This window comes from Manis javanica, chromosome 13, assembly GCF_040802235.1.
Source record: "Manis javanica isolate MJ-LG chromosome 13, MJ_LKY, whole genome shotgun sequence".
NCBI classification, from domain to species: domain Eukaryota; kingdom Metazoa; phylum Chordata; class Mammalia; order Pholidota; family Manidae; genus Manis; species Manis javanica.
In genome coordinates, this window is record NC_133168.1 from 67,396,210 (window position 1) to 67,409,636 (window position 13,427).

Below are 13,427 nucleotides of genomic sequence, written 5' to 3' on the forward strand. Positions count from 1 at the left end.
TTGAGTTTCTGTCTCCTAGTCCTTTTACTCTGAGATTTCAAAATCTTATTAGAGCGAGATCTCTGTTTCTGAGATTTCAAAATCTTATTAGGTAGAAATTTTCCCTTTTTTCATTTCCATTCTCATTAGTATTTTCTATTGTATACATTCCTAATCTCTCATTGGAGAAGTAGCTTCTTTTCCCAAATATAGTTAGATTACTCTTGCACAGAAACAAAATTACAGTAAACATGATTTTTAATGTAGTTTAAAATTCTGATGGAACTTTACATGTATTTTTATATCATTCTTCTCATAATTAAGCAAAATATTTTTCAATCAAGAAAAGTAGTCACAGTCTTTCCTTAGAGGTGAAACATTTTACTTTTAAAAAAATTCGGTTACATTAAAAACATTGTGCAATCAGAGGAAAGTAATTTGAATTTTAAATTGTAAAAAGTAAAAAAAAACTTAATATGAAGTTTTTAACTTCAGCATTATATATGTAATGGGGGGGTTCTTTTTTTGGCTTACATTCAGTGTAGCTTTCTAGTGTTTACTATTACTTTCTTGTATTTCCAGATATACTGTTATAGTGGAAAATCTTTATTCTTCCCAAATAGAAATCAATCCTTGTAAACAAGTATAAAGTTTGTATAATTACCTCTGGAATCGACTGAATCGATTCAACAAATTTATCCAGTGATGCTTCCCAAATAGCCAGTTTCACTGGGGGAAAAAGTTAACAATGGAATATTTTTTATCATCAAAGTAGTCATTCTTATACCAAATGCATAACTGCACAGTGCGTTTACTCCCACTTCAATGATAGTGTAAGAAGCAAATGTGCTGAAAATTTGAAACTGAAATTTAAGAATAGCTAATTACGATCATAAAGGAGAGAGCACTGAAGTGGGAGAAGACAGAAGGAACAGAGTAACCCTGGGGGCAAACCACAACTGCATTTGGTGGAATTCCTGATTTTCTAATCCTGCATCTTAGAAACCCAGAGAGTGTAAGGTCCACCCTGAAACAAAGGGGGCCCTGTACATGGGGCAGGAATCAGGGTGGCCCACTCTTCCCTCACCCTCCATGGCGCTGTGAGTAAAGCTCAGAAGTCCCCAAGGCTACAGAGGGTGGTGGGGACAGGCCGCAGCAGCAGCAGCCTAGTGTGGACTGGTGGCAAAAAAATTCTTACACAACTTCCATGGTTGTGTTCTAGTGCATGGATCTTTCAGAGAAAGCTTGGTGTTACTGTGATTCTCTACCTCATCCCTGTGAAATGCTGAAGTCTACTTCACACACACAGGCCTGTGCTTCCTCTGCATGGATTAGAGACAACTTACTGACTATCATGTGGAAGAGGAGAGGAAAACAAAGTAATGCTATAGAAAATATTTTTGGAGAGGGAAGCTTTAACAGTACACTTAAGGAATGAGGAGATTCAGCACACATACTATATTTCCTACTTTGTGCATTATGTTCCTTTCTCTTGGAGGAAAGAAAAGGAATGCGAAAACTTTGCTGATATTCTGTGAAAACATGCCAAAATATCTACTGAATAATTAAACTTCCCTTGAGGAAATGAAAACTATGTAATCCTGTCTCTGATAAGTAGTGGTGACTTACCTGAAAGGCAAAGAGCATTGGAGAAAGCAAATTTCTCTAGAATGGCATCATCTAAATCTAGTTCTGAATTTAACCTGATTTCCCCTCTGTGCAGTTTTGACTGCCCCCTGTGAAAAGGAAAAAAAAGAAAAACAGGATCTTCTAAATCTTAAAAAGCATCTTTTTTCTTTTGAAAAAGTCACATTGTAATCTTTCTAGAGGTCATTTTGGCAGTTTATATCAAGAGTCTTCTAAATGTTCTTATACCCTTTGATCCAAGTAATTGAATTCACTTCTATCAATTTATCCTAAGGAAATAATTCAAGAAGCAAAGAAAGGCTTGTGTACAAGGAACTTTTTATGGTTAATGTTCCCCACAGCAAATATTAATAAGCACGTTTTGAAGGGATATTTAATAGAGAAAATGATCACAATCAATTGCTAGTTGGAAAAAAATGCTGAAACTACAACTACATACAGTGTAATCTACAAGCACACTGACATGGTGGGAATGGGGCAGGGGCGGGGAAGCTGGGAAAAACTGAAATGTACACATAGAGAATGTGGGAGGACTGGGAGATGGGCAACAGAGGGAATCCGGGAATATAAACAGACAAACCTTCATTAAAGATGTGAGACAAGAGAGGGGCAAAGCGGGTGGACAAGGAGGCCTGATGGGAGGGCAGAGGCTGAATCTGGGCCGACCACTGCAGCTGGCAGGAGAAGAGGAAAGGCAGGAGAGAGCAGGCTGACAAGATGCCGTAAGAAGGAGCTTGGTCAACGCCACAGAACTGAGCGGGGCAGCAGATTCCTGGAATCACAGGCAGGGCTCATGTGACCATCACAGTAGTGGCAGGATGACAATCTTTTTGACAAAACTAAATTGTCGACTCTGGGACCCAGGAGTTGAGGACTTGACTCCTCTCCAGTCTGTAAGGCAGTGAGTGTATGTGTGTGTGATTGTATGAGCGTTCTGTGGGTGGCTGGGGGAGAGCATCTAATAAGGAGCAGACTGATCTGGAGGTGAGCACAGAAGGGCGCTCAGGCGCTGTAAGCACAGGGCCAAGCGCTCAATACTAAAATCGACTGAATTTTACTAGCTCTTCTTTGTGGCGTCTCTCAGGTTCACATCCTCACTTTCGGGCCCAGACCCTCACTTATTAGTTAGTACGATCAGGCAGGACGGAGCATCTCTGAACCTCATCTGAAAGCTGGTTAACTGCAGTTTAGGGTTTTTGTCAGGATTGAACAACACGATACTTGGGAGCACTTTGAACAGAGCCTGGCACAGGGAGGGGGTAATCTTTGTTGGCTGTTATTACTTAGATCTTATTCCACCTAACCTTTCTGCAGCTAGTATCTCTTCCAAGTTTTCCCAAAGTTCTGCTGTCATTATTTCCTTTCTTAATACAATGCGTTTTTTTCATCTTCCACTAGACAGGTAGCCCCTTGTGCATCCCGCCTTCTCATCCCTGCAGAGGCAGGAAGGTCAGCTAGGGCACCGCTCACCCAAATATCTTACGAGAATGGGGTGTCGGGCCCCACTTCCTGCAGGCACACCCACTCCCACATGTGGTCCTCTTGGATCACACTCTCATTATACTTCCTTTTTATACCCAAAATCATCGGGGAAAAGATGGATTTACCTAAGAGATAACTTTACTAGGATAATTCATTCTGATGAAGGCACACTCTTTTATTCATTTAGTCTTCTTAGGAACCTTAGCATTTTTGGGGTTACATTATCTACTTGTTTTAATTTATAGTAGCCTGAGATGTTAAAAGAAAAAAGTGTTTATCTAGTAATATTTATTATGTTGTTTAGGCTTTTTATTTGCACCAATTACTTTTTTCTTAAAATCAGTCTCCAAATTCATAAATCATTTATCTCCTCTACTGTTTGATCTAGTTATTCCAAGCACCCCTTTTGTAAACTTAATAAAAAATTGCTTACTCTATTTTTATGTAGTTAAGCTCTTCATTTTCCCAGTGTACCAATGCAATTTCATAGGGCTGAATTTCATGTTTTTCTATGATTTGCATCACATGCTTCATCTGGAAGAAAAGAAGATAACCTGAAATTTTATCTGACTCCCTCAGTACAAAAGAATGTTACAGTGTTAATGCTTATTATATTTTTATTACATTTGAAGACATTTCTTCTATTGTTTAGGCTTGAAGGAAAAGGTAAATTTATTAAGATATTAAAGTCTTTAGGATATATTCATTTGTTTTTATATTTGGAAAACACAGATAAGCATAAAGAAGAAAATAAAAATTATAATTATTCCATAAACGAATGAAAACCTAGTCACATTATGGTTTTTATCCTTTAAATCTTTTAAAAAATACCTAACAAGTAACATACTTGTAAAAATTTAAACAACCCAGAAGTATAAAAGTGACAATTTGCTCTCCTGAATTCCTAATACCCAAAGGTGACTGCTATTAAACTGCTGTATATCCTTCCAGACTTTTTAAAATACGTGTATGTACATGTTGCTTTTTATATAAGATCCTATTGTGCATATGAACATTTTCATTGCTAGTCTCCTTAATATAGGAACTGTAATCTATTTAACTGTCCTAAACGTCTATCCATGGGAGATTGTTCATACTCTCTACTCTTACGAGGTTGCAATGCACTCTTCTTGTGAGTGTATCTTCGTGGTCCTCTAGGACTATTTCTTTAGGAATTGTTAGGTCAAAAGACATGCATGCTTGCAATTTTGATAAATGTTGCTGAACTGTTTGTTCTCTTAAAAGTTTTTCCACACAAATTTTAGAATCCAAAAATTTGTGTGAACAACCTGGGTATTATCAGCTTTTCACATCTTTGCCACTACAAACAGCCAACTTATATTTATACACATTTCTTATATTTATTGGTCATTTTATATGTCCTTTTCTTCAGGAAACCCCTCCCCACCATTGCCGTGTTGTGTGTGTGTGATGTATGAGACATATCTTTTAACCACCTCCCTTTATTATTTTGTTATATTTTATAACCTCTCTTCTAATTTAATTATATCATATACACAGGCAATTTCCTAGAAATAAATATTTTTTCATGTAATTTTTAAGAGCCATAGTATCTTATATCCTATGGATGTATTAAACAAACTTCCTAATGTTAGGTACTTTGGTTATTTCTCACTTTTGCTATTGTAAATAATACACTGATGAACATTTCTGTACATCACTCCTTGTGCATACCTGTGATCATTCCCTCTGGATAACTTTCTAGATGTAAAATTGACAAGTTAAATATAAAGCTTGGATGTGTATTATCAAAGTGCCTCTAAAAAGGCTGTATTAAACAAATCCTGATTAGGATGCTGAAGAAATGATTTCCTGTGAGTGAAAAAGTTCTAGAAACCTTGATGTGGAGTAAGAGTGCAGCCAGCTTCCAGTGAACTGCATGTACAGTATTCATTTCATAGATCATCAGGTACAAAGTATATTTCTTCTGTCTGCAGTATAGGACAGATTGTTCTGATTCTCAACAAATTAGTGTATACCCAGAGGATGGAAAATGTAGGAAATTTATAAGCCAAAATACCATGTATTTTGAAGACAAAACTGCTAGGATAAGTATCACATAATGGAGAGCAAATTAATTTGTGGATTATCTGTTAATTTATCTTTCAATGACTCACATTATTGAGTGCTAATTTACAATTTAGTCTCAGAAAACTAAAATTTTATACTTTCACATTTTGTTCATACTTACAGTTTTGTCTTTCACATTCCAGAACACAGCAGCTCCTTCCCTGATTTAAAAGAATAAAAGAATCAACTAAGTTAAAGGTAGTTAGCTACCTTAGGGCCATTCTTTGGGGCCATACATAAAGCCTTGCTTTGGTAGCTTTAGGAAGGTTTTCAGAATGCAACTTAAAAAAATATGATTTATTATTTTACATTATGCTTCCTAGATGGATTTGCTAAAACAAGGGCTACTTTATGAACTCTTGATAAAATCTGACCTCATAAAAAATTTATTATTTCTCAGATGGTTTGCAGAATAAATATTATTATAATACTAAATAGTTTCATGTGTCTAGGCTATTTCATACCTGATTCAATACTGATGTACAGAAATCAGAATAAGGAAATTTTTGAGATTCATTTTAGCTCTCCTTATGTAGATTCTGCTATAGGAAAAGAATAAAGGACCAGTTGTGGAATAATGATACTGAGATAAATTAAAGCCTCAGATGGCTAAAAGCATCCTTATAGTGCTTAGAGAAGAACTACAATGAAGCCACAGAAGGCCCTCTGAATCCAATTCTGGCTTAGAAAGAATTTCAGATCAAAAAACTATAAATAAACTTGCTTTGGTTTCCAAAGTTTGACACATTTGGCTATTTTAGGTAGTGAATTAAAAAAAAGGAGTTATGGTGCTGGGTTATCAAAGGTGGCAATGAAAGAAAGGTAGAAACATCTCAGACCCATATCATTCTCCAGCCATTTCTTAGGCAGTGCTTAGTATATGTGTGGGTCTGTGCTTAGCAGCTGGGAAACAAAGACGAGCATGGTCTAGTTCCTATCCCAAGGAACTCCCAATGTAGACAAGACTGATACACAGCCCACCAGTTACAACAGTGTGATCAGTGCTGTAAGAGTTACACAGAATATACTCTGGGATGTACATCAGAGAGACACAATTCTTAAAGGGCCAGCAGAGCTAGCCAAATAAAAACTCAAGAGGAGGTGACACAGCAGAGAGGTTGGGGCACAAGGTGAGAGGGAGCAGGGTGATTATCTCCATATAAACAGCTACTGCTTGGCTGTGGGTGTGGGCAAGCAAGGGGCAGTCAGGTCAGAGGCAGAGAGTAGCCAACCCCTGAAGACCTTTGTGCTTTGATAAGGTGATCGGTTGAGTTTCACAGAGTTTTAAGTAGGTGAGGGTAGTGATAAGAATTACCTATTGAAAGCTACCCTGCCTCCAATGGACAGATTGGAGGCTGGGTAGAAGACAGGCAGGAAGACCAGGTAGCGAACTCTAGCAAGAGGCCAGGGTAGGATCTCAGGATATGAATCTGAGAGATATTTAAAGCCATAGACAGAGTATTATTAGTTCAGAAAATCACTTCTATGGAGACGAGAAGTCTCAGGAACTGTGCGCACCCCACTCTATAGCTATGCTGAGCTGAAGGATGCTCAGAAGCTTCCTGTGCTATCAAGCACTTGCAATATGCCTGGTCCAAAGGGAAAGATGCTGTAGGACAAAACACACACTAGGTTTCAAAGGCTTGGTATGACAACAAGAATTAAAAAATCTCACTGATTAATTGATTGCATTTTGAAGTGATATTTTAGATATGTTGGGTTAAATAAAATACATTATTAAAATTAATTTCAGGCAATACATGATATTAGATTTTTTTTCTTTTTTACTTTTTAAAGCGTGGCTACTAGATGATGTGCCATTACACAGGAGGCTTGCCCATGTGGCTTGCATTGTATTTCTGCTGAATGGTGCTGATCTAGAGAACCTCAGGAACCCAAATTCCTCCCTTGAGTCAAGGGTACACTACTGTACTTGGACTAAACGTTGAACTCTTTGTTATCTCCAAAGTTACGTTAAAAGGTGAGGACTGCACAAAAACAAAGAGCTTTCAGTTATCAAGTATAAGGACCAAGCCCACCAACTTCACCAAGGCTTGGATTTTTATGGATGTTCCATGTTTCTGTTCTGCCACTTTGTCCCATAACTGTGGGTAATTCACTGAATACCTCTGCCTCTGTTTCCCATTCTGCAAAGTAGGAATAACAGACCCTCCTTAAGATGAGCATGAAATGAGGTTACTTTAGGTGGTGTCTATTATCATTATCATTCACACTCAGGTACTCTGGAGTATCTGGTATTAAAACAACCTTTAAGTAAAAGGAATAAGCACACGTATGTCAGGGTCCCAGGCTGAAGTCTCTGGAGGAGGGAGGTGGTCTAAAACCTTAGCTAGAGAGCTATAGAAGAAGAAAAAGGAAGGGAAGGCAGCATGGCAGAGAGTGTGAGTTTGAGGAGGGCCTAGAAGCTGGATGGGAAATAGAGTGCTATACATATTCTTCATAAATACAAATAAGGCAAACAATGGGAACATTATTTACTTGTTTTAAAAATTATGTTATAGATCAGAAGATCCCTAAAACAGACAAACTTTCCTAGGTTAAATTAGAATTAAAGGATAAATTTAAATCACAAATAAAATTTGAACACATTTACTGTAAGAGAGGATGTCCATGTGCACCTTTAAAGACCACACTATCAGACCACCAGTCCATCTCTCAGTGAGGCTGCTTTCTTGTCTTACCTGAAGAAGAATATTGTTCCAGGATCACCTTCTTTTGCTGAACTTTCCACACCTATCACCAAAATATTTGCTGCATCTGCGATTTTAAAAAAATGAACAAAAAGCTATGTCACAAGATGACCCAAGGTTGAAGAGTCACCTGTAGACTTTTAATAAAGTACATATGATCATGCCTTCATATACCACTGGGTACTCTTCAACATACCAGCTTTCTACTAAAGTTTCTGAAAATACTTAATATGTATTTTCACCATGGCCTTTGATCACCCTAAGTAACAGTGATCCTGAAAATACAATTACTTTCATAAAACATTCAACAACCTGGATACTGTTACTGGTACTTTAACACACCCATTTTGACTCAATAATCACTAGTCTAGCCAATAATTACTTATTTTTATTGAAGTACCATTGATACATGATCTTATATTGGTCTCTATATAATAACACAGTAGTTCAACAGTTACCCATATTATTAAATCCTCATGCCCTCTAGGACAGTTACTCTCTGTCAACACAGGAAGATGTTACAGAATCATTAGCTATATTCTCCATGCTGTACTACCATACCCATGACCAACTCATATTATGATTGAGAATTTTTGCACCCTTTTATCCCACTCATCCTCCTCACCCACCCACCCACCTCAACCCCTCCCCCATGGTCACCAGCAGTCTAGCCAATGAGTATTAAAGTGTTGGTTTCAAAACAACTAAAATTTGAGATTTAAACTTTCTACAAAATTAATTTAAAATGAAATTTGAAGAATCATTAATATATCCTCTTTCTTTAAATACCATTCTATTGATAATATAATTTCAATACATCCATTAACTATTAATGTAAGGAAACTACTCATTTTGATGAATTTTAAATTACTTAAAGCAGAGGGCAATAGAAAATACAGAAACAAAGATACTAACCATTTCAAAACATATCTGATTTCAAAGTTAATCATGAGAACTACCATTTTATAGTCACCTATAACTATTTAAATATTTTAACCTTTTAAATATTATTAAATATACATTAATATCCAAATATTCATCAATTGGTATTGCTTTATATATTAGAAATATTTATAAGTATGTAAATATTCTATAAAAACAGTATACTAATATATCAATTAATAAATACACTAATATTAATATATAAAGTATTACATATATAACTTCTTAACCTAAAATTTGGATCCTCAAAGCTTCAGAGTTGCTGGTAGAGGTCAGGGAATGGGGGATTCAGACAGAGTCCAAACCCTAAACTACCTTTTCTGGGTGAACTAGAACTTCACCAAGTACTACATCCTACAGAGGCAAAGTTTACCTACATAGCCAGGAGCAACATAAATGAAATGGAAAAGATCTGGGGCAGTGAGAATTGTGCAAGAAACCCCCAAGTGTGCAATGCCCAGGGTTACCCTAATGAGTCTTTGGAATTAGTCAAGGATACCCCTGGGCAAAGCTCTGTTTTTCTAAGACAGTCATGTTTGATTTTGTCATTAAATAGCACAAACTGTCTGTTTATAACATCAAGGCTGACAAAGCATGACATTTTCAAGTTTCTTATTGGGATCAATGACTCTGCTAAGAATTTTCTATGTAGAAGGTGTTGTTCAACTTGCCACTTTTACAACTTTGTGGTAAACTCATGCATTTCTGTCAAAGGGTTCCCATCTACTTATTTTTTAACATGAAGCAGGTTATTTTCTTAAGAATCCTTTCTGACACTATCCTAAAATCTTATTAATTTTAATTCTCTTTTTTAAATGTTCACTATGTTTATCTTTTAACTAATCATGTTGGTTTTAAAGTACTGGATTGTACTAGTAAATTTTTCTTTAAAGGCTCTTCACAGCATTTCTATCAATTTCATGGTTCTTGTGTAATATGAACATAACTTTCTAATGGGACAGAAATGAAGTGTCACGGCCTTTGATCACCCTAAGTAACAGTGATCCTATAAATAAAGCTTAATAAATACACTGGTTTTAATCTGAGAACTAAGTTCTCTGCAAATACATTTCAATTTCTTATCTTTGCACGTCATTTGGATAAAGATTCCACATCACTTTGATGATATAATCTGTTAAATAGAATATAAATTGTAAGCCAATGCATCTCTAAGGCAGTTTATATATTAGAAATATTTATAAGTATGTCAGTATAATACATGTTAGCATACTTGGTCCCAGGTTCAAGAAGATGTACCTCTAGGCAAACTTGTTACTTCGACATATCCATGGGAAACGAGATCGTGAGAGAGATTTCCAAGGTGATATTCATCTGCCGTGGCAAACGCTGTGCAGTGCATCAGATCCTGTCTCAGACAGAGGAGCATGACACCGGTTACGGAGAGGCTAAAGGATGTGTGACGGTCGTCTCTTTACAGGACTCCGTTTTGCAAAGCTAGACTCAGGAGTCTTCTTCAAACATCTCAAAGGATCATATAAAGGGTATGATAAGGATGAAGAAAAAGAAGTTAAAGGAAGACAGGTTCCAGCTTCATCTGTGAAAGAACTTTCTCCTGCTGGCAAAAAAGGGATTCAGCTAGCCAGTTTAGGAACGGGCTCATCTGAAAAGGCAGCCTCTGTCCAAATGGTAGTTTCAAGCACAGGTTGAAAAAGAGGTACAGAGAAAATTAAGGCATCTTAAGGCACCTGGAAGAAATGGTATTGAGTCTCTCGAACTCTTGGTTTCCATGACTCTTTTTCACAGCAACATTACTGTGTGAGGTCATCTGATATCTGTCACTAGCCTTGTACAGCAGAGATCACTTTAAATCTACAAACGAAGTACAGAATTTTTACTCTGGTCAATATTAAACAAAAAGTTCTGTAAATCTGAGCTGTGTCCAGGTTTGATCAATACTTGGGAGTCTCCTGTGCACAGTATACATTCGTGCTGTGCCTCTCTCAATAGTACATGCACGGTGAGCCATACAGCACAGCACAGCGCTTTTGTCAAACTGTAAGTCACACTCCACTAAGGAGGCCCGACATCAATTCAGTTGGCCCAAACCAGCTTTAAAAAAAAAATGAATACAGTAAAATAGGAAATATAACAGTGCATTACTCAGAATAAGGGTATATATTATTTTGTGGAGTTTTCTGACATGTCTGTATATGTGTACTGGGTCACTATGTAAATGTAAAACATGTCTCACTATGCGATGTGGTCAATAAAGTTCAAAAGTTATTGGCATAAGTGTTAAAGAGTTCAGGCACAGAATTTGATTGATTAAAAGAATCAGAATAACAATACTGCCAACTTTACAGAATTGTGCGGTTTAAACAAGCTAATGAATGTCAACTGCTCACAACTAGCCCAAATGTGCAATCTTTGATATCATTTCTGTGCAGATATGTTTAAACCATCAAAATTTGTCCAAGGTTAAAAGATTACCAAGTAATTTACATCTGAATTTTTATATGTTCACAATTTTCTAATATTTACTAATCAGAACATTAGATTCTACTGTCTTTTGATACATACGGTACTTTGCCCCACCATTGGTCAGAGTCACTAAACCAAGATCTACTCTCAGGATTTACTCATCTCAGCTCCTACACTGCTTCCCTTTCTGTTACAGGCCTAGTACAAATTCAAGAAAACTAGTGTATCAATTCTTTCCGTCCTCTCACCTTTGTTACTTAACTCCTGGCCCTTTCTCAATCAATGGCCTGACCCCACTTTCCCTTTCATTCAATCTGTTGCACAGTTTCAATATGTGGTTCAAAAAGTAGCAGAGGAATGAACAGAGGACCTGAGGATATACACACATACTGAAAACCCTAGAATCAATAAAATATCCAAGTATTAAGCAAAATAATTTGAATTCAATTAGAAAAAAATAGAAAGTCAGACAAGCTGAAATTACTCTTGAATGTGATGATACAAGAATATAGCACCCACCTTGTGCAGGTACCTGATAAGCTGATTCTTAGAGTTAGTGTGAAGGTAAGAACACAGATACACAAAAACATATGGATCCTATGGCCAAAGTACAGACAGTTACTAGAATACAGGAATAAGTTATGCGCTTATGGTTTAAGACTGCAAGCGTTATCTGTTCTTTTAAGGCTCCATGGAGTTAGAAAGAGCTGAAAGGATATGACGTTAAGTTGGATGAAAGAAAGGAATCCTGGTAAGGCCACAGTAGGCAGGCTCCACTCAGCAAGAACTGACAAATTTACTGACGCTTGCTGAGCAAAATCGGTGTATTAGGTTGGATGTCAGAATTACAGGTAACATGCTTAGTTTGGGCTGCAGTGGGAAGACAGGAGATAGGAGGTCAGGAACGAGTCTAGTGGAGGATCTCATTGTAACTATGCTGAAAATGGCAAGAGGCCAACTCTCTAGTGTCAGAACTCTAAACTGGTAGCTCAGAGAACTACCTAACTCCAGAGTCAACTCACATAGTGTTTAAGATTTGAACTAACTGTGAGTAACAAACTGCAATTTCATACCAACTCCAGCTGTCCACCATCTTTTGATCAAGTTGATTAGGAGGATCTGGTAATAATCAACTAGGAGGGGACCCACTTGGTCCCTCCCACGTGCTATAGTCTCCTGCCTGCTTCACATCATTTGCGGCTCACCAGGCCCATGTGTGCTAAAAGACTGTACTGTTTTGCACTCTCAAGTATAAGAACAGGCAAAGCATTCAATCACTACTTACAACCATGAGAAAATCTATTCTGAACTCCAACTGGTCAGATTATCACTAAATCTTTAAACTCAATCTGCTTGTACTTAGCCAAAGATCTTTGCAGATTTTCTGAAGACTATCACTCTTCTCTCACCGTCTCCTATTTAGTTTGGTTCAAGTCTGGCCAAGGTCATGTGGCTTATGTGGCTCACCCCACTACTTTCTGTATCCTCCTTCACCACTTTGGATCTGAGCCTCTATTTAAGCTATGGCTTCTTTTATTAATAAACGATTCACAAAGGTTTTCAAGTTGACTTGTTAGACATAGCCTTTTTTGGCTTTATTTCATTTTTAAATTTTAGGATTGTATTGAAATTCACTTGGTAAAGGGAAAGAGGACCACAGGCTGTGTGATCTTTGCATTTTTTCCCTAGTAATTAGAAGTGTTGCTACATTGTGAGCTTTCATTTTCACACATCTTTTTCTAGATTTTATGAGTCGTTATTTATTAAGCATTAAACATATTTATAGAGTGAGCAAATTTAAGGTTTTAGGATGGAGAGCAACAACCTCTTCTTACATAAATGTGCCAAACCAACCTAAAATGGCTATTGGATTGAAGACCTAAATTTAGCCCTTCCTACTTTAAAATGTAAAAAAAAAACCAAAGCCAAGGAAACCGTCATGCTTTTTTACATGTTTTACTTTTGTGGCCGCAGAAAAAAATGTTCCAGCAGATGGGGCTAGAAATCCATATATGATTCTTGTTTTAGAGCATCACACATTCTGACAGAGCACTTTTCTTAAAAGAGAAAGTTTTTTATTCACGTTCTATTGAAAATTAGTGCATTATGGCAACATGGCTTCTATTTGACTAA

General features: G+C 36.9%; 1 protein-coding gene across 7 annotated transcripts in view; it reads right to left on the reverse strand.

Annotated features, from left to right (window-relative positions):
* RMND1 (required for meiotic nuclear division 1 homolog) overlaps positions 1 to 13,427 on the reverse strand; it is a 37,196-nt gene that overhangs the window by 14,703 nt on the left and 9,066 nt on the right. For 5 of the 7 annotated variants that reach the window (XR_005062596.2, XM_017674034.3, XM_017674052.3 and 2 more), the window contains 6 exons: positions 10,110 to 10,218; positions 7,902 to 7,977; positions 5,321 to 5,360; positions 3,542 to 3,642; positions 1,609 to 1,715; positions 644 to 708 (listed from right to left, as the gene is read on the reverse strand). Coding sequence is in view for 6 of the 7 variants with exons in the window: in XM_017674034.3 (XP_017529523.3) it covers positions 644 to 708; positions 1,609 to 1,715; positions 3,542 to 3,642; positions 5,321 to 5,360; positions 7,902 to 7,977; positions 10,110 to 10,218 (498 nt within the window). In the remaining variant the exon portion in view is untranslated. The remainder of the gene's footprint in view (positions 1 to 643; positions 709 to 1,608; positions 1,716 to 3,541; positions 3,643 to 5,320; positions 5,361 to 7,901; positions 7,978 to 10,109; positions 10,219 to 13,427) is intronic. The other 2 variants (XM_073219761.1, XM_073219760.1) reach the window with 1 other exon arrangement.